The 22,730-nt window shown below is 45.6% G+C and overlaps 1 protein-coding gene across 1 annotated transcript in view; it reads right to left on the bottom strand.

Moving 5' to 3' along the window:
• The window catches only part of LOC146835077 (vitamin D3 hydroxylase-associated protein-like), a 305,937-nt gene that overhangs the window by 210,019 nt on the left and 73,188 nt on the right, over positions 1 to 22,730 (bottom strand). The window contains exon 3 of the mRNA XM_085602744.1: positions 6,908 to 7,051. Coding sequence (XP_085458870.1) covers positions 6,908 to 7,051 — 144 coding nt within the window. The remainder of the gene's footprint in view (positions 1 to 6,907; positions 7,052 to 22,730) is intronic.

Consider the following 22,730-nt stretch of genomic DNA (forward strand, 5'->3'; position numbering starts at 1 on the left):
TAGCGACAATACAGATGACAAAATAATTCCTGTGGTATGGAGTATTCCATCCGGGAAAGCAATGGGGCAGAGTGATCTCCCAATAGAATTGTATAAGGTCATTGCCTCAAAAATAACACTATCTGCGGCACATGTATAAAGAAAGCAGACATAAGAGGCCCCTGCCTAAAGGTCAGAGATTGGCCTCCAGAACATTAATATACAAACAGGGCAGACCAGCAGATCTCTGCAGTTCCTATCAACTAATCTCACTGCTTAAGGCGGAGGTTAATATTTTGGCCAAACTACTGGCAACTAGAGTCCTACCAGTTATCACTAAACTGCTCCATCAGGACCAATCTGGCTTTATGCCAGGACGAAACACAGCACTTAACCTGTGCCGCCTTCAGGGAGTGTTGGGAAGAACTGAGACAATGAAGGAGGATGCAGTGATATGGCCGCATGGCATTTGACACCATCCAGTAGTCTTACCATTTTGCTGTCTTGGATCCAATGGGTATTGGAGCCTAATACAAGGCATGGCTCAGACTGCTATACACGGAAGCGCTAGCACAAGTAGTGGTGAACGGACGCACTTTTCATAGGTTTCCTCTCAGACGGGGGACACAACAAGGGTGCCCTTTATCACCATTGATCTTTGCATTAATGCTGGAACCACTGGCGACTTGGAGAAGAGGAGATCCTCTGATCTGAGGGCTGCGCTGGACCGAGGGATGGAAGGATAAAAACTCCTTATACCCGGACAACATATTACTATATGTGGAGTTGCCTCACTCGTCCATAAGTAGGGTTCTGTAAATCTTCACAAACGTCTGAAAATACTCTGGTTATCTTATTAACCGGTCCAAATCTGTACTATTTATTCTGCATGGCTTCACTCCAAAGCTGCCACTGGTTTGGCAGTGATGGTAGTAACAGATGGCTTCCAGTACTTGGGGATCTTGGTCACAACCGATCCAGACCTCGGAGGTAGTTCAGTTTTCCGATCCTGTGCATATTTAGCCACCATTTTGTGTCTTTCCGCCATTTTGTGTTGCCCTCACTCAGGCAGCACGGTGAACGAGGTGTTTTCCTCTTTCCTTCTGCAACGTGTCAAATAACCTCCTGCCTCTGTTTAAGCTGGTGTCAGGGTCCGGCTGACTCCACTAATCCTCACCTGGTTGACTGATCCCTGTTTCAACTATCTGTTGGTTAGCACCATTCTTTCCTGACTTTATCTTATCCTCTGGCCTTCGCTATTCTTTACCCATATTCTTTGATTTCACAACTGTCCTCCGGGGCATACAAATGTGTCCCGCCACGTGCAAGTCGACTTGTAAACACTACCACTGATTAACTTGTGGAGAAGGATGACAAACACAGATGGAAGAGAGGATTATTTGAGTTACTTAATATCTTGTTTTCACATTCTTCTGATTGGTTAACCCTGTATGCATTGGGAGTGTTCTTGGTGAATATGTGTATTATAAAAGATTGTGCGCCACGACGTTAAGTGGCAGTCTCCTGAGAACATACCGAGTGTACTTCTGGGACAACTGTACTGAGCTGCAGCTAATAAACCTTATCTTCTAAGCCTAACGGAGTGTCCCGTGTCTCTGTTCGACAAAGCAGGTGAACTCAGGAGATTAAGGCGTACCCTGCGCCGCCAAGCCTTAAAGTCTTGGTTCTTCACCTCTTCTATAAACACAATCTGCTAGGCCCCCTAACAGGATTGCAAAGTGACATATGGCACTAGAGATCTTTGCCACTGTCCTTGCTAGGCCGAGCAGCCCTTTTTGAAATGATGGAATTGCCATAATTTCCTATACGTCCTGCAAAACACACCATTCCAGGTTCCTGAAACATATTTTTCTGCCATAGAGGGCGAGATGAGAGCCCTGTTCTAAGACGGGAAGCCCCCGCGCATAGCAATAAAGAAACTCACAAGTGGATGGTACAATGGAGGGATCACATTACCTGATATGCGAATATATTATTGGGCTGCCCAGCTGGCAGTGATCAACCAGTGGGTACACAGATCATGCAATGACCCGGCATACCAGATGGATAGATTACTCATGGGCCCCAGAGGCTATAGACAAGTCCTAAACATCATGCAAAGCGTGTCTTGGTCTCAGTCTGAGTCTTAGGGATGTGTCAGTCCTATTCACCAGGGTATCTCAAACAGCAGTGCAAAGTATTCCAAGCGCAGTCATGTGGAGGACTGTGCTTGAGGATAATTAACTCCCAGCCGGGCACTCCCTCTCAGCCTGTCTCACTCTCGGACACGGTCTTCTGAATGTCTTGGATACAGTTTGTCCTATTCGGAGTACTCGGGTTGTCCCATACGAAGTCACCAGGTTGTCGTGGAAACAGTACTTGGTGTCTCAGGTACAGTCATCTGTTAGATTAATCGCTTCCGTAAAAAGTTCTCAGTATTTCTCTCTCAGACACAGCCCTCAGAGTGTCTCACTATGAGACAGTTCTTATGGGTGTCTCAATCTGAGTTATCAGGATGTGTCGGGCACAATCACAATGGTGTCTTGGAAACCTTTGTTGATACCTCGTCCAGATCTCTCCATCCCAGGGACAGACCTGCAGGTGTCTTATGTCTTAGTCTGAGTTTCATGGAATCTTGGGCATGACTACTATGGGGTCTCAGGCACAGTCTTTATAGTTGTCCCATTCTAAGTCTTCAGAGTGTCTTATACCCAGGCACCAGTGTACTTTGAAACAGTCCTTGGAAGTGCAGAACATTTGTCCTCAGAAACAGTCATGGGTTTCTCAGGCACATTCATCTCCTGGGTGTCTTACTCTAAGGAACTATACTCTAGGCAATTGCCATGCTAACTTTTGCATGTATTGGCAAGGGAGAGAGCCTGGTTGATCTATATAAGATGTACTCCGCATCTCTTGCAACCTCTTTCATCCCTCTCTTGGTGCAACTGTGCTCGGTCATTCAGGTGGATTTAGGAGTAGGACTTCTGTCCCACAAGGCCACAACTTCAAAGTTCACCAGCCGCCACTGCCCATGGCCAATAGTTCTTAACACCGAATGAAAAGGAGGAGATGATCAGTTTACACCACCCTAGAGCAGTGCCTTTGTACTTTGCCTTTTTTACTGCCAGCCTGGTGATCAATATTTTAGCAAAGGTGGCTGCTAGAAAAAGTAATACAAAGACCCTTGCTAATAAAAAGTTCACAGGTAGGATTTGTCACAGGCCACTCCTTGCGGAATCACAGAAAAACACTGGTCCACCTACAATGGCAAACCTGAGACAGCACAGCGGAGGCACTCAAAGATCGTTCACTGCTGAAAAGGCATTCTATTGAGTTGAATAGGGCTAACTCTTGTGGACTATGGAATAGGTGTGACTGGTCCAAGACCTTATCTCTAAAGTCCAAAAGTAATATACTACAAAACAGTGCAAATCACTTATAGTGGCTTTATTTCAAAACCATTCCCCACCCGTCAAGGAATGAGACAAGGTTGCCCTCATCACCCACTCTTTTTTTAATTGGCTCTTGAAGCTTTGTCAAACACAATAACGAAATCATTGGAGATCCAAGAGATAAACACAGAGTTAGGCTAAGTGAAATTCTTCCTATATGTCCATAATATCTTACTAATGGTCACTGACCCTGAAAACACACTGCATGCCCTACTGTCACTGATCGAATCCTTTCAAATATTTTAGGCTACACAATGAATTGTAGGAATTTCCAAGCTCTCCGTATGTCCGGGATCACCACCAGATCACCACAGAAAAATTGCGGAATACAAGGCCCAGATTATGTAGAAACAATTGTGGCAGCAAAAAACTCTAGTAAAGAACTGTGCTCTACAATTAAAAAACTGGCTAACTACTGTGATCAAAAGATAGTGGGAAGCAGTCAATCGTTCTGTGACGAGATTGAACTAGCTTTCCAAAACAATTCTTAATATTTTTACTCCTTTACTAGCTCCTCAGAGTTTCAACAGCTGCGCAAACCATCAAAATGGGTTAATCGGGGCCGATGCCCCGCTTACTCCATCTTTCAGCGCTGCCAATGTTACTTTCAAAACTCTCTCACTATTATTGGTGGAACAAGTGCATGAATTAATTCTCAACACACGTTCGGGGTCTCTATCGGATCCCTGTCCTCCAGATATCCGACACCCAGTTTCTGGAACTATAGTGGGTGTTTTAACTCCAATTATTAATGAACTATTTCGGCAGGGTTCCTGTCCATCAAATATGAAAGTTGCTTCAGTGCCCCCACTGCTAAAGAAACCCCATTTGGACCCTTTAGACGCCAACAATTATCGCCCTATTTCCAGGCTTCCCTTTACAGCCAAAATTGTAGAAAAGGCAATTAATAAATTGTTAACCTTATTCCTGGAATCAAATGATCTACTGGATCATTCACCGTTCAGGTTTTGCCACCAACACAGTACGGAACTGGCACCAATTACTGCCACAGAGGAACTAAGGGCCTCGCTGGATGGGGGTGAACTCGGCAGCACTCATCCTTCTTGACTTTCGGCGGCATTTGACATGGCCAATCATAAGATTCTGATTGACCGTGTGTTGTACATGTTGTTCTAGTATAATAAAGTTAGTTGATAAGTAAGTTTGTATGCATTACACAAACCCTCTACATGCTTTGGCATTATGACGTCAAATGGAACTTCCATACTGTATATAGCACACGGCATGGAATTTTGGTCATTCCTTCGCATACTTCTCTACTGGTCTGCCATGCATTCTGCTGACTGCCCATGGGCCTTCGTAACTTAAATAAATACTTAAGTTCGTATTTCCGCGTGTCATCGTACTTCGTGCTTCCTATTGATGTGACTTCACCGTGTTGAATCTCTGAATTTTCGTGGCTCAGCTCCATCATTATAAGCCTCCTTTCTCACGGACAGAGACAGAGTGCAGGTAGTGTCTTTGGATGGCTACTACTCAGATTATTTTTCTCTACCGTGTATGGTTCCGCAGGGTTCATCGCTGAGCCCGATCCTGTTTAATCTCTACGTGGCTCCATTAGCCACATTGATTAGAAATTTGGGTTTTTCGGTTGTCTGCTATGCTAATAACATGCGAAATATCGTCTTAATTGTTTGCAACCACAAAGAGAGGTTACATGCAACAAGTTAACAACTGGTTGACGTGCAACTGCTTGAAGTTGAATTCTGATAAAACCGAGGTGTTACTGCTGGGAAATAATATCTCGTTTGGTGGCCGGACGAGCTTGGCTCCATTCCAACCCCAGTTATTAAGGTGAAAAATCTGGGGTGATTTTTGATAACCATCTGTCGTTTGACAAACAGGTGAATGCCTTACTTCATGGCCATTTTTTTACATAAAAAATTCTGAAGAAGATTTTATTTTTTATTCCTTTGGAGCTGAAGAAACTAGTAGTAACTGCCCTCACGCTATCCAAAATAGATTATTGTAATGGTCTGTATATCAAAATAAAGAAACGACTAATTAGCAAACTATAAATTTGGCAACTCATTTATTTCTTGGAATACCTAGACAAAGCTCAGTGGACAAGGCTCTACTGGAGCTTCACTGGCTGTCAGTTGATAAGAGGAAGACTTTAAGGCACTGTGTATCGTCCATTAGGCCTTACATGGAGGAGGTCCAGATTATTATTTTTTTTAATGAACTGACCAGATATATTACCGGTAGGCCACTTCGATCATCCACAGCAGCCAACCTTTAAGTGCCCAAGTTTAGAAGACTGCATTGGGGTGGTAGAAGTTTTCTTTATGGCTCAACCAAACGGTGGAATGACCTACCCCTCAATTTAAAGAACAGCTCTTCCCTATTAGTTTTTAGGAGGAATCTTAAGACCTGGCTTTTTAACTTATAGATTCAAATTTAGTTGGCATAACTATCCCTCTGCTGTGTTAACACCACTAAGATGCATTAGGGCATTCAAGTGCTTTATAAGCCAGTACAAGAGAACATCCCATGGCCTGAATACCCAAAGATCCCAAATATCTGGAAATGCTGCTCAATAAAGCTCTGCAACAAATTGTTGAGAATAATTTGAGTTCAGTGATCTTCGAGGCTCCAAATGACATAGCACAGTGGGTCCACCTCAACTTATGTATTTGTATACAAATTACAGTACTGCCATATTATACTTATATAATTGCCATACTTCCCCCTACAAACATGACCCACAGTACTAGCCTGTACTGACAATTGCATCAAATAATTAGCATGAAGTGGCACATTCCAGTCTGAAATATCAAACTACACACTCACTAACACACAACAGCCAGTGGATTACAAATGACTCACATACATACTTATCCATTTGTACGAACACTCTCACAATTCATCCACTTCCTACCTTGTATGGAAGCTCCAACAATATGGGTTCTGTTAGAATGTGCTACCTTAGATGGTGTCAAAGGCCTCACACTTCTCCATACACACAAAATGCTACCCCTGGCAGTCATCAAACCTGTCCTGCAGGCAATTCTATTTGTTTAAAGGCCAGCACAAAGAAAACTAGCAATCATCAAGCTGGATCAACTCACTACAGATGACATGCTCAAGTCTTTTGAAACATTGAGAGAAGAATTTGCACTACCAGAGGTATGTTGCTGGTAGATATCGCCAACTGGCTAATTTTCTGTGAAGAAGATCTAGAGAGGACTGTTACCTATACCACTGGCTGCATCACCTACCATGAGATTAATTAGTACTTGGGAGTCATACAGAGACAAACAGCTAGACGTATGAAGCCTTTTTGCAGTCGCTAATGGCCCAAAGGGCAGAATCGGGCAGTTTGCAAACGCAAAAAGACATTTTGTGATGTATAAAATCCAAACTGTGATTCGGTAAAGCAATTTGCAATGTTATAATTAAAAAATGCAATAAAAGATTTTTCTTGAAAACAGTTCATTAGTCCATGATGGTACCTTGTAGTTATAATTGTCTTTGAGGCTGATTGGAACACCATAGAGAAGCCCTTTGTTGTCCTGTTTCTTTACATCCTGAAGCTGGGCCTCACACTCTGGAAGGAAATTAGTCAAGCAGTTCACATCCTTGTGCACTTCGAGGGCCTTAAAAAGATGAAGTTTCATCAGTATGTTACACAACAAGTCCATCAACACACCTTTACTACTCTTAATAATACACACAGGCAAGAAGTCCCACAACCCAAGGGTTATGGCCTAATTACTTACCGATTGATAATCTTCATTACACTGGGCCCAAGTATTTCCTCACTGTCCTACATCCCCATTAAAAGTTACTCCCATGATTCATTGTTTCATTCAGAGGAGCAAGAGGCGTGGGGGGGAGGGGTGTTAAACCTTGTTCGGAGCGCCACAGGGCAGACAGAGGCTACTAAGCCCCAACAGTTGTTGTTGAGGTCATTTGCCACTGGTGTCCTGGGCACAGGCCTTGGTTCTGCAAACAGGGCCACCCTTTCTGCACTTGACTCTGAGAGTAGCGAGGTCGAACAGTCACAGGCTTCACAGAAAGGTAGCGTAGAAGACAAGACCTTAGAACTCAGTCAAACAACAGACAACAACGTAGTGTTCAGCCCAGGGTTTATCTTTATGAAAAAAGCATTTTTCATTTCATGTAAATACTGCACAATCCAATTAGTAAGTTAAACAGCATTGTCATAAATTGCATTTTAACCATGAGACACTATACTTTCCCGGTAACAGTCCTCACCCCTGATGTGGTTGAGATCCTGCTGTTAACATGCCCACTTTATTAGGGCAGAGGGTCAAGAGCAGATCACTCAAAGGTTCTTAGGGGTGAAGTCTACAGTTCAGTTAAATGTCTTTAGCTGCTTTTTCACAAAAATACTTAAGAGGGTGCAACAGAGTTTCCCTTATGTCGGAGTATCTCTCTTGTACTGAGGTGCAGCTTAGCCCCGCAGCTACTGGTTAGTTATTTGGCAGCCATCCGCGCTGTGACACAGCCATGGGTAGCATTCCTGGCCTCACGGGGTGGACTCATTGGGGTGTACTGATGTTAGTAGCACCTAGAAGGAGAGATGGGGCCCATAAGCAGGGATAGTGCAAGAGAGCAGCACTACAATATTTAGTTTGACAGAACACATCTCAATAGAATATTCATGAATGGTTAACAATGATTAAGATGTCATTATCATGGTCAGCAACCAAGAAAGGAGAAGCTCAGAAAGGCAGCGTCACTCTCAAACCATCTGGCACCAAAGACTTTTCTTGATGTGGGACTCCGGGTCACAACTGAAGACATCACCAGTCACTCAGCCCACCATAGGCTGCTAAGTGACTCAGAATGACACGATCTGGTACAGTCCCATTTTCTCAGAACGGCAGAGGGAGACTGGGGGACCTCTTCAGAGCCCAGTTCACTCCTGGATCACTCACTCTCTCGGGACTGTCAGCTCTTCATGCTGGAAACATTTTGTGCCTCTCCTCCTGCAGGTCCAAGCATACTCCTTTCCTCTCTCAGCAGGCAGGTAGGCTTCTAGGCTCTTCACATAGACACACAGCAATTGCAGGAGAAAGAGTTGGCTTTAACTGGTGTCCCTCCACCCCTGGGGAATTGGCTGTGAGTCAGACACCAGCCCTGGGACTCATAGCAGCACTTCAACTACTCTGCAGAGCTCTGCCTTCCTTTGTTAACAATTTGGGACTGAAACAAAGGGGGGCTTGGATCCCACTTTCATACACATTTTCCAGAAAGGGGAGGTGAATCCACTTCTCATTCTTTGGAACTGATTTGGCTTTGTTCTTGTTGAAAAGCAATTTACAGGCTACTCTCCAGACAAAGCCTTTGAGCAGAGTGATCACTCATTCAGAAATCCAGGAGTGCTTATAACAAGTGCACAATGAAGTGTGAACTTCCTTCCTGAATTTGGGGCGAGTGCAGCCTTCAGGACGAAACTGACCAAGTATCAAGAGGAGGCGGAGAGGGAGGTCGCGTTCTTGTCCAAAGATTCTCAGGCCAGACGTTACGGAGAGGGTGATCGAGCTGGACGAACACTAGCAAACATGCTGCGCCCGCCACGTGGGTCGGAGCATATTCTTGAGCTACATGGGTCAGGGGTTGAAGTGATTCGAGATCCTCCGGCTATACTGACAGTGATGACAGATTACTATAAGGTCTTGTATACCTCTAAGGTGACACCTGATGACACTATTATTAGTGACTACCTGGACACCATAGCACTCGCGTGGTTCAGTAATAATGCCCGACAATATATGGACCTACCCTTCACGCTGGAGGACATTCGAGCGGTGATAGCCGCTATGCCACTCAGCAAGGCACCAGGCCCAGACGGGCTGACGGCGGCCTTCTACAAGGAATATGCAGACCTACTGGTACCGCGATTGCACAGTGTTTTTGAGGAAGCGATGGAGTTGGGCATCCTCCCTACCTCGATGCGAGAGGCCCTTATCATTACGCTGCTTAAACCTGGCAAAAATCCTGTTACCCCGGACTCATATCGCCCACTCTCGCTAATTAATCTAGATGCCAAAATTTACGCGAAATTACTCGCTGACCGTCTGAAATTTATGCTGCCACAGATAGCGTTGTCCGATCAGTCGGGCTTTGTAATGGGGAGGTCCACTTCCCACAATCTGAGAGTGCTGTTTGGGCTCCTGCATTATTTGGATCCCAAGGTGCAAGCCGCGGCCTCATTGCTTGACGCCACTAAGGCGTTCGACTCATTAGAGTGGAAAATTCCTACGGGCGTTATTCACTCGCATGGGTTTCAGCCCCTCCTTTGCCAGGCGTATTGGAATACTCTATAATCACCCGACGGCTAGGGTGCGGGTTAATGGTCAGACGTCTTCCCCGATCCCCATAACCAGAGGGACTCGGCAGGGCTGCCCCTTGTCGCCATTGCTGTTCGCCATTGCGACGGAGCCGCTGGCGGCTCGTTTGCGCCAACATCACACTCATCGCAGTATCGGCTTCACATCTCGTGGCCTGCTGGTGTCTATTTACGCCGACGACATAACCATATATATGTTGAATCCATCGGACAACTTTGACCCACTGATGCATGAGGTGACAAGATACAGTGGCCTCACAGGTATCGATATCAACTGGTCGAAGTCGGCGATGTTCCCGCTGACGGACGGTACGAGTCAATGCCATGCGGAATTCCCGATTGACTGGGTCACTGATGAGATTAAATACCTGGGCGTACGATTTAGCCGATCGGTGCAGGACATATGGCTGGCCAATTTTGGGGTGGCCGTGGAGTGGCTGGAGTGTAAGGTGAGGCGCTGGAAGGCGCTGCCGCTATCTCTGATGGGCCGCATAGCAATTGCTAAAATGGTGGTCGTTCCTAAGTTTCGTTACTTATTCGTAAACATCCCCCTGCCACTCACTAAGTCGTTCTTCCGTCGGCTCCGCTCCGCCTTGATTGAACTGGTCTGGGCGGGTAAGCAGCCCAGAGTGGCCTGGCACCTCCTCACACTTCCCTTCCGTCAGGGAGGACTCGCGGCCCCGGACATGGAGCTCTATGTGTACAGTGCTCAGGTCCAATACCTGCACTTCTGGCAGCACCCGATCCCCTACCAGCCGCACGTGGCTATCGAGATGGACGTTGCGGCCCCCTGCCCCCTTCGTGCAGCAGTGTATCAGAGATACAGACGCTCCCGGGATGACATTGATACTGTTGAAATGGTACGCTGGGCCTGGTCAAGCATTGCCAAACGTGCGGGCGTTGATGATTTATATGCGCCGAGTATGCCCCTTGCGGATAATCCACTATTGGGGCCATTGACGGACGCGGCGGTGGTGCGGCGGGAGCAGGCCTGCGGCCTGAAGGTGGCGGGAGACTTGTACCCGGACGATACCTTCCTTACATTGCGGGATATGGCGGCAGCGCCGGAACCGACGGCCTCGGAGCTTCTTCTCTACTATGAACTGCGGTCTGCATGCAAGGGCAGGTACCCTATGTTTCCAGATGCTCCGCCGACGCTTGCGGCCCTGGAGGACGTACTCTCGAATTCCTCCGCGCGCAAACTGATCACACGTATTTATAGAGCTACTCAAAACAAAGCTCCGGTTGTGCACACTGACTCTAGATCCTCGTGGGAATATGAAGCGGGTATATCTATTACCGAGAAACAGTGGGAGTACTGTTGCTCCCAACTTGAAAACCTATCCCCTAATTATAGGCTGCGGTTGGTACACTTCAACTATCTGCACCGGACTTACCGTACGCCCATACAACTGTGTAGGATGGGACTGCGGTCTGATGCGAACTGTTGGAGATGTGGTGAGAAGGAGGCCGCGTTCTATCACCTTGTATGGGTGTGTGGTCCCATACGCGACTTCTGGATTGCAGTCTTCAATACCGTGGGGCAGATTGTGGGGGTGGAACTGGAGCCGGACCCACTTGTGGCCCTCTTGGGGTTCGTTAGAAATGTGCCTAAGGCCTCACGTAGGCTTGTGGCCCTTTTGCTATTACTTGCTAAGCGTCAAGTAGCGCTACACTGGAAGAAGACGATGCCGCCGAAAGTGGCGGCCTGGATAAGAGCGGCGGTGTACTGTAGGCAGCAGCTGACCTCATACTGGGACCAGCTGCCACAGCGCTCGAGGCCTGTAGATATATGGCAGCCACTGGTGGATTGGTTGGCTAGGACGACAGCGTTGGAAGATGTCTAGGCGGTCTGATTGTGGCTTTGGTGACGTGGCGAGGTTGGAGTTTGACTGTGGTGCGCTGTACGTGGTGATCCGCCTGACATAAGTGATCTGGGGTTTGGGGCTCGCTTTCTGTGGGGGGTTGTCAGTCGATTGCGTTGTCTGGGTGGGCTGTGGGCGCAGCGTGGAGGTGATTATGACATTTCGATTATTCATTGTTTGCTTCCTTTCGACTCGGGCTCTCTGTTAGTTTTGTTTTGTTTGGTCCATTGCAAAATGTTGTATTGCTGTTCTAATGTACGACCTCAAATGCTTGGGCGGAGTTCCGCCTCGCAAACTAGCTGCCTGCCTCCGGGTTGTTGGCTGAATAGCAGTGTACTCTTCGATGGAATAATAAAGGTTTTGGAAAACAAAAACAAAAACTAAAAAAAAACTTCCTTCCTGAAGTAGTAATCGGGGACAGACAAAAGGGCAGGCCCGGTTTAGAAATTCTCTCACCTTGAAAAACAGAAGCTGCAGTCTCAACCCTCACCCCTACCGTCTAACAAATGGCAGTGCTCAGGAAGAACAAATCAGCAGCCCCTTGCTAAGAAAGTCTTCATGGAATTTCAAAAGGCAGCCATGTCTCCATCCTCTTGACTTCAGTATCTGGGCTCCATCATCCAACTATTAAAATGCAGACAATACACTTCTACTGTCCAAGGAAGCTATCCCCACCCTGGACCTAGTGCCATGCTACAACCAGGAGCATCCAAAAGGCATTTCACTGGCCTCAGTACTCATACTCAGAGCTATGGGATGCAATTTTGGCGCAAGGGACAGGTTTATAACACAAGGCTAATGTCAGAGCTACACTGCCCTTACTGGATTGGTTCACTAAAGGGCCTCCACACGCAGCAGTACAAATGTTGTTACATTCAACACCCTTGACTTGCGTGCCTTTAAGAGACCCTGCAATAAGGTATTATATTATTTAACTTTCTACCTGCCCCATGGGGAACAGTTGGGCATTGAGTGACTGGTATATTTTAAAAACATATGTGCACTACACGTATGTAGTGAATCATCTTCTAAGAGGAGGGAGGGGTGTGTGTTTGCGTGTATATGTATATATATATATATATATAGGGTTTCGTTATTAGTAATGATATACTTTATCAAGTAGCATAATTTTAAAACAGATATACATTTTTTATGTATTCTGAAGACCACTGGAACATCGCTCTCAGGAACACACTGGAGACTCCATCGATGTTCGAGTTGCACTGCGGTTATGTTGGAAACGGTAGAGTTAACATACTTTTTAAGGGTTCGAACATACATAGAAGAGTGGATGTTGCACTGCTTTAATGTTCAACTATTGGGTACGGCTTTAATTTTAAAGTGTTCTCAATATAGGACCAGCCTTATAGGATTGGTTTAGATTTTTCACCTGATCGTTTGTAGTGCCCAGAAGCTTATAAAGATTTGAGAGTCTCCCATTAGCTTTGGTTTTAAGTATCCCTGGCCCCACATTCGAAGTTTGTTTTTGTTGAGTGTTTGAAGGGTTTGATTGTGCTAGTTTTAGACTGTTTTGCTCTAGGTGTACAAAATGTAAATACGTATTTGCCCAAAAATTCTGTATTTTATTTTTGTTTGTTGGACTGAAAAAATGTCAGTACATATTTCAATGTTGGTTATGATAATCTATGTTATTGGAATTTCATATCTGTCGGTTTTTTGTAACGTGTTTAGATTTATTTTTAGGCAATTGGCTATTCCAATGTATGTAATAGAAACACATATGTAATACAATACAATCTGTAAATGAAAGAGATAGTGTTCCATCTTTGGATTTTTATGTAATCTTCTTGGTTTTCTTGGTTTATGTTTGCTATTGTCTGTTTTAGTACCCCCCCCCTCCGTACACCCACATTCACTCAAAATGCATAATAAAGGTCAGTGCTAGTTTCTGTGTTTCACTTGCAGAGAAAAATATCTGCTCCCACTACAAATCACAAAGGATGGTATGCTTGCACCACTGCACAGGGACAGTAGTCCGCTCTCTACTTTGAGGTCATACTTGGTGCATCTATCCAAGTCACAGGAAAGGTCCTGGACCTAGCATAGTCAAGGGCTAGGTTAGCGTGATAGGAGTGCCATAAAATAAGTTAGGATAACAGTTTTACATACAGAAAGGCACTCTGGGCAGGCTATATACCAGTACATCATGCAGGTGACATTCTTGCCCCAAATGAAAATTTTCCCAGATCACATGACCGGGAACCTTACTCCACATTTAGACAAATTCAGTTGTCGGATCATGAAAACCGGTAGAAGTGTCCCTCTGCATTCCCATGTCTCATTCTGGCTTTGTGCTCTACCATAAAACCTAGGTCTTGTAATGGGATATACCATCTTAGCAACTTGGTATTCTCACCCTTAATTGCCATCAACCACTTGTGTGGTTTGCGATATGTCTGGATCACAAACTTAGTACAAAGCAATTAATGCTGGAATCGCCTCAGAGCCTACACAATAGTCCAAAGTCAGATGCCTTAAACACAGCTACGTCACACATCGCTGTCTTCTGGTACTAAAAAGGCCTTTTGAACACCCAGCAGCCCTGCTCACCTTCTTAAACAGCTCCTTGGATGTAGGGCAGGCAAGGGCACAATTATGAGCCCATAGGGGGTCACTAAGTTTCAGTAATAGCCAGTAAGAAGGATCTCACCTGAGTCTGGGAAGTGGGAATCTCCGGCTCAGATACTGGCATCCAACAAAAGATCTTCTCATTGCCTATCTGATGCCCAATGTAGACCACACAGGACTGCCTCACCTAGCAATTGTTTTTCTTAATAGCCAGTTTTGCTCCCTGTAGCCTGACCAAGCCTGTTTTAGGTGCTCCTGGTGGTCCTCACACAAATTGCTAATTATGGCAATGTCATCAAGATAGACCAAGCAGAAAGCAACCAGCCCGAGACAACATGGTTCTCCAGAGCTGAAAAGTTCAAGGGGCATTTTTAAACCCAAAAGGTACAAGCCTAAACTGGTGCACTCCTTCAGGTAGGGAGAGTAAAGTATTCTCTGTGGCACTAGGTACCAATGCATTGTGCCCATAGCCACTGGTCGCACTAATGCTGGTCAAATAGCGAGCAGCACCCTGCTGGCCTTCTAGCACATCGGCTCTGGGAACTGGTTGTGCAGCGGTACTGGTCACTTCATTGACGGCATGATAATTCACACAAAAGCTCAAGTTGGTACATCCATGCGTGAACACCAATACCACTGGATTGGCGCCAGGAAAACAGCAAGGCTCACTCACCCCAAAGGCCAACATCTTGGCAACGTCTGCTTTGACACACTCCTGGACTTGGTCGGACATCCTGAAAACCTTGTTCTTTTCTGGCAAGTTGCCGTCTATGTCATGTATACAGACACCTTCCAACCATGGAGTCAGCAAAAAAAGTTAGCAAAATCATCTCAGCGTCCATCTACATTTTCATTGCTGCCCAGTTGTTGGCAGGGTGTGTTGTACCCTATCCACAGAAACACTGTTTATACTACCATGCTGTAACTCAGGAAGTGTCTTACTGTCTTCCTCACCCTGCTCAGATCTTGCTATAATGCTTATTGTGAAATCGCTCCAGCAGTATGGCTTAAGCCAGTTCACATACAACCTCTTTAGCACCCTTGTGCCACCTGAATCCACCAAGCAGTTAAGCTCAGAAATCTTTTTGACTTCTTTGTATGGTCCATACAATTCATCTTTCCAAAATCTGGACAAGTGGGTACAGCACCAACGCCGTACATATATTTTATGAAAATCTGAACCCCCTGATGACAACCTATTACCTACCTTCAGTACAGGGTTTGGAATGTGTGCAACATTTACTCATTCATTCTATGAAATGTAGATCTAATATTACATTATTTTAGAGAATTATTTCGAGCTCCCAATCAGGCCAAAAAGATATCGGGTCAGGTGTTGATGTGCTTGCTGACAACTTTGCGATGGTTTAACTCCCCTTGATTCCTGAAAATAAAAGATCCTTTCTATGTTGACTTGGACATAATCGGCTTCACTGGTTGCAAGTAAGGTCCTGGTGTTGTTGCTCAGACTCGGAGTGCATTTCTCATTGTCTGTGGTGCTTTTTCTCCTGCTATTGGTGGTCCTCACTCCTCAGAACCTAATCACCATTTCTTGACTCAGTTTGGATTTTCACTATGCTTCTGTGATTGGCCCTTGTTAAAAGTAAGTGATACACACTCCTTAATGGTGTATTACTATTCTTCAAAAACATCTGTGAAAGACCATAATAAATCCAGGTAACAACTAACACACCACTACCGTGGGCAAATGCAAGAGAGGAAGAGGACAGGCCACACTGAGAATTCAAACTGTCTCATGCCTTCTCAGAAAAGCTGAAAAGACCTATACAGAACAAATCATGGGGACGGATGAACACCATTCCAAGTCTATGACCTGGGCAGGTGCAAACACCCCAACCTTAGCTTAGGGAGATTTGCTAACACTCTTTCTCAACAACTTAATACTCTTAGAGGATTTAAAAGGATGGGCAGATTATACATCACGGACCAAGTAGTAGCCATCGGTGTAATAAAAGCATGTAAATAATTTGGCAGACCAAAGTGGATTTCATGAAGCGAGAAATGCAAATATATAACATATTAATGTATACAGGGTCAATCATGCATAAAAAAGCAAAAAGGCTAGAGCAGAGGGAAATAACTTCTAACAAGATGTTATAACTCATAACAAGGGTATTGCATGTATAAAAGGGGGCACTTCCAGAAAGCTAGAACGTGATGCCCCTAAAAAACACTCTAGCATGCAGCTGCTAATGTTCTTTCTTCTATAAATGAGTACATGTAGCTGGCTGAAATGGTTTCCTTGCCAGAATGTGGAAGAAATACTCAGCCCCTCCATTAGATCGGAGAAGCATCACCCAACTAAATAAAAATGCTGCAGAGATAAAAAATAAAATGGTAAGTTAATTTGTAACTATTTTATTTTTCGCTACTCGATCCCGAGTGACAGCTAGCCAGGCATGAGCACTTTAAAGCTCTCCAACCCGTGCTGTCTCAGACAGCTGGGTGGACAGCAAGTACAGGCCTCCAGTGCTCAGAGAGCCCACTCCATCAAATCCTGGTGCTTCTCTCATGCTGGTTAACAGCATGAGAGAAGCGCCTGGACTGGTTTAGGGAGATGACTGAGGACTGAGAAGACCACCAGAGCGAGAACCTGAAGCAAGGTTAAGTGAATGTTGAATTTTACTTTATTTAATGTAAACTGAATCACCAACATGCATTACATTAACATTTTATACAGTGGCGGTAGTCATTAACTAAAACTGATGGGGTGAGAAAAGGTGCCATGCTAAATCGGGGGGAAATAACCTTGGCAAACACTAACTAAATTGCCAACATGCATTATATTAACATTTTAAAGTTAAAATGTTTCACTTTAAAATGTTAATGTGATGCATGTCGGCGCTTCAGTTTACATTTAAAAAAGTAAAATTAAACATTCACTTACCTTGCTGCACGTCCTTGCTCTGGGCAAGGTGCATTTCTTATCGTTCAGCGCAATAAACATGGTTGGAATGACTTATCCACAATTTTGCTGATATGAATGAACTGTTCTCTTTTAAAGTTTTTATCTGTGATCTATACCTGAACTTTTATGATTAATTTTGTATTAATCGAATTAAGTCGTTTTTGATTTGATTTATCCACAAAGGCAAAGTTAATTTACTATTACGTCCCTAGTAAAATGCACTACATGTGCCCAGGGCCTGTAAAATAAATACTACTAAAGGGCCTGCAGCACTGATTGTGCCACCCACACAAGAAGCCCTTTACATTTGTCTCAAGCCTGCCACTACAAAGCCTGTGTGTGCAGTTTACACTGCCATGTATACTTGGCATTTAAAAACCCCTTGCCAAGGCTTAAACTCCCCTTTTATTACATATGTCACCCCTAAGAAAGCTCTTGGTAGCCCATAGGAATGGGTGCTGTGTAATTAAAAGGTAGGACATGCTCTTTAAAGTTTTACATGTCCTGGTAATGAGAAATTCTTAAATTAGTTTTTCACTGCTGTGAGGCCAACCCATCTCATAGGGTTAACATTGAGAAGTTCTTGTTATACTTATAAACTGTAATTCCCGATTGAGAAGGAGTAGTTCGGTTATGTCTCATATCATTGGAATGGTAATGATAAATCGTCTGTACTGTAAAACATTAATTTATCACTACCCTCGCCCTAAAAGATGACATTTTTCTGCTCTTAGCCCTGTGTGCCTGCAGCCTGTCGCCAATACACATCTGTGGTGGCCGACAGCTGGATTCCGTGCACCCCCTCTAGACAACCACACACAAAGGGAGCTTAGGTGTGACTAAATGCCCATCCACATCCTGTTGGGCCATCCTGGGCAGGATGGGAGGGAGGAGCTGACACCTGAACAGACTGTGTTCGGTCCCCACACAAAGTGAGCCTGGAGTCAGAGCTGGGCGGGAGGACCTCTGTGCACTTCAAAGCACCTCTTAGAAGTCACCTCCACTTCAACTGACAGAACCGACACATCGCATTAGGAACCAGATCATTGTCATCGGAACGAAAGCATCAGAACTACCACATCGCTGCCGCTGCAGTGAGAGACGATTGACGCATCCAGTGGTCTGGGTGGAGAAAAAAGGGGCACTGGCTTTGGAACCAACACAACTCGGACCCAGCACTTCATCTTCAGAACCTATGTATCGCCATCGTTGCGTGGAGAAAATTGACGCATCACCTCCACAGCTGGATCGACACCCATGTATCACCCAGCTGCACCCCACATCTCACAGTTACAAGCAGAATCAAGGTACTCTTGTTCAGAGGGACCTCAACAGCTCCTGTAACCGGCCGACCTCCATCGAGATCGGCCTGAACTCTTGTCTTTTGCCTGGTCCAGAGTGACCAGATAACCCTTTATGCACGTATTGCTTCTCAGCTGTATTTTTCCCTTTTAATCTTTAAAAATTAATATCTCGGCTTCTACTTATTGCATTTTTGTGGTTTAGGTCTCGTTTTATTTATAAAATCATAATCTATTTTTCTGAACTGAAGTGGAGTTTTTGTGTGGGGTTTTCAGTGTGTTACTGTTTGAAGTGTTCTACAAATGCTCTACAAATTGCCTCTTAAGTTAAACTTAGTGCTCAGAGTAGGAAGCTGGCTCTTTATATAGTGTACCAAAATGAGGTGCACTGTGTGAAGTGTTCAGGTATCCCTTACTAGTGTACCGGGGCTCGTTTTAACAATCCGAAGGTGCTCTATTTGTGGTAGTGTGGTCGAGCAGCCTTAAGCTTATCAGAGGGGAGTGTTAGGCATTTGTTGCACACACAGGGGAAAAAAATGAAACGCACCCTCAATAAGGAAATCCAGCTCCAATTAAAAAAATATCAGATTTTTATATTAATTTAGATAACAAGCTCTTCAAGATAAGGTAAGTACTTTTAAAGTTATCGATATTCCGAAAAACTGAAAAAACAGCAGTCACATTTGAGGCATAAGCCACAAACGCGGCAATGTTACGTTATGGTAGAAACCTAAACTGCATAGGAGCATTTGCAATCGAGTTACAGGATTTTGCGAAAAAACTATTTTAGGATAGTCACCAATTTTCTACTATATTTCTCATCAGAGTACATCCCAGGTTATGCACCGAGGGCTCAATAGTGTTGGTAAAATTGGATAGGCAAATCTGTGACGGTGGAGGGTTTGCAAATTGTTGAGTGCTCAATCTGCACCCAAATGATGGGGGAATGGGGAAGAATACTCTAAGAGAGTTGTTCCTTATACCTGCATATTCAAATAGCAGTTATGCTTCGCTGTATGAATATACACCGCTTATGCCTCTGATGTTTGGACAAGGTTTCACCAGCTGCAATTTTCAGGAGTAAACACTTATGAATAGCAAACCCATCATAACCCCCATTTTCAGCACTGATAGGAGTTTATGCTCAAAATGGGATTTTTGGGATAATTGTGATCAGGCCCCAAGTATTCAAAGTTCTCCTCTTAAATACATATTTAAAACTTTATTTTCGATTGCTTCTTATTTTGGAACAATAACATTTACTTATGGTAGCAGAGCAAGTTCATAATCCATAGATGTTCACATTTCACTGTGATTTTCGGCCTTTAATCCAATATTTTTTATGCCATATCTCTCTGGCATAGACTTTATGCACCACTATGTGGTTCTCTTTTATCCTCTTTTTGGAAAACTTTAACATTTTGGAACTGGGGTGCACATACAGTTATGGTGTTAAAACTTTCATTGGCTTCCAGCATGCACCTGGCTCTACAGATTTGTTGACATGAATAGAACAAAAGTGTTGACATAGGACTCAGAGGCAATTTATAGAACAGTGGCTCCTTCACAGTAGAGGCGGCTGGTGAACTTTGAAAGTGGAAGGCCGTAAATAACTATCTTAGCTTGACTTCCTTTCGTTTCTTACAGTTAACTTTTTTTTTTTTTATTGGTGTGAAATGTGCTTTTTATATCTCCATTCTTCTCATAAAAACATTCATGGCTTTTCCTTTAACGTACAAGAAAAGCATTTAGCACGCTGCTTATCTGATGGGAACTTGTGGATAGAGAAGTGCCTAATTTGAGCTGGTGGTTTCCAGGTGCTCGGCACCGGCACTTATGGCAGCTGCCACATGGTGGAGCGGATTGTGTGATTTAGAGATAAGCAGAACAATAGTGGTTTTAATAATTCAATATACATTAAACACTACTAATACGGGGGCGTGGCCAACCATCATGGCCGACTGGGCGTAAATCCGATCGGCTCAGCGCCAGGCCCAGCCCTACCTACGGTTATGAAGGCATTTGTGGTTCCCAAATCAGGGTTGCCCAATTTCATGTGTCGCCTGGAGGTGTGAGGGCTCTCCGGTGACCAGGGTGGAGCTGCTGGAGATGCTCACCGGCTGAAGATGCTCCTGTTTCTGTGGCCCGCGTCGCTGTCCAAAATAGCGGCTTACACCGAGCCTGAGCGCTGACTGTCGCGACGGCCCCTGGACTGCGGCTGAGCAGCGCGGCTGCTGAGACAGACGGGGGCAAGGTCCTGGAGACTGCTCTTGGTCACCTGAGGACGGCACCTGGCGGAGGGCTGACCACGGCGGACGGACCGACCCCCCTGAAAGGCTCCTTAAATGCGGAGGAGTGCCCCCGGAGCAACAGGCGTCCGTGAATACCTCCCAACTTACCCAGGCAGAGGTATGGAGCAAAGCGGGGGGCCGCCCCCTACAGTATAGCGGTTCCCCAGGAGTATTGGCGGCGAAGCGATGCCTGACTCTAAAATGGTGGCGGTCAGGCACCTATGCGGGACCGCGTGGAGAGGCCGCGGGTGGTGGTGATCGGTTCCCTGTGGTGCCCTCGACCCCCGATGGCTGCCTAGCACTTCAGCGGACAGTTGGATTCTGGCTGCTGCCCACTGATCCCCATCAGGCTAGACTCTGAGCAGGGTTGTCTCCCGGGCTGCCGGTTAGTGTTGGAGTGTGAACCAGGGGAGCACCCATGAGGCCCTATGCCATATTGAAGCGGGAGTGAAGATGAAGGTGACCTTTCACAGGGGACGACGGTGCATCTGAAGGGCGAGTACTCCTCACCAACAAAACATCCTCAGACCCTAGAGGTCCCTACCGCTACTGTATACTCATCATTCACGTCAGTCCAGTCTCTTCATGCCACCCAAAAATGCGCACTCCGCAAAGGTCACCAGCTTCATCGCCCACGCTACCAAGGGATCAGTCAGTGATGAAACGGCGAGATCGGACGCCATGACCCTCACGCGGGAAGATCTCATGGCCTCCCTACGTGAATTCAAACAAGAACTCAGAGCTGATCTCAAAGCGGATATGGGGGCCTCATTGGAGGCGTTTAAGGCTGAGATGGGAGCCCGGCTGGTGGCCCTGCAGGCGAAGGTCGATTCAGTTGGGGCCCGCGCTCCAGACCTCGAAGCAAAATATCAAGATCTAGGGGACCGTGTGAAGCTGCTGGAGGCCCACTCTAGTGACTTACGTGCTCACTTAAATGCCACGGTGCTCAGATGTGAAGACCTTGAGAACTACTCCCGACGAGACAACATTCATGTGAGAGGCCTGGATCTGGAAGCCTTCATGGTGGGACTTTTCTCAACTGTCCTGGGAGACGCTGAGTCGGAGGTTCACCTGGAGAGGGTCCACATTATACATTTCTTGGTGCAGGCCGATCAAGCGGGCTTCATCAAGGGGAGACAAACCCATGGCAACCTGCGACAAATAGTCCACATCATCGAGAAAGTGCAGAGGAAGGCAATCCCCATGGTCCTTCTTGCGCTGGACGCGGAGAAGGCCTTTGACCGGGTGGACTGGTCCTTTCTGACCCACACTCTCCGACAGTTCGGCTTTGCTTAATTTTTATTGGGATGGTCAAAGCGAATTATCATGCGCCGCGCTCTAAGGTCCTGGTAAATGGGGTGGCTTCGGGATCTTTCAATATCTCTAGGGGCACCCGCCAGGGTTGCCCCTTATCTCCCCTCCTATTTGCACTCAGCATCAAACCCATTGCCGAGCGCATTTGTTCCAACCCGGACATAGGGGGAGTTCCATTCAGTACGAATGAATACAAAATATCCATCTTCGCGGATGATGTTCCCCTGCAATACTGGCAGAGCTCATCTCATATGAGCGTGCCTCGGTCTTCAAGGTGAACCTCTCGAAATCCTTCCTCTTGAACCTCACAGTGCCTAAGAAAACCATGTGGGCTATTGAGGGCACGACCCCCTTTCGTAGTGCCCACCAAGACATCACCTACCTGGGAATAAAACTCACCCCCAAGCTGGAGCACTTTTATAGGGCAAACTTCCCCAGGGTCTTCCGATCACGTAGATAGAGCGCAGTTAACTGAATTAAACACAATTATCACCAAGTTTATTTGGCAGGGTAAGAGGGCTAGACTCTCCAATTGAATGCTGGTGTGGCCGAAAGGGGAGGGAGGGCTGGCCTTTCCGGACTTCCTGGGATACTATAGGGTTACAATATGGCGGCCCAATTGAGGGTGATCACAGAGTCGTCCCTTCATGAATCGGACAAACTTTGG

Source organism: Triturus cristatus, chromosome 4_2 (genome assembly GCF_964204655.1).
Source record: "Triturus cristatus chromosome 4_2, aTriCri1.1, whole genome shotgun sequence".
Classification (NCBI taxonomy): Eukaryota; Metazoa; Chordata; class Amphibia; order Caudata; family Salamandridae; genus Triturus; species Triturus cristatus.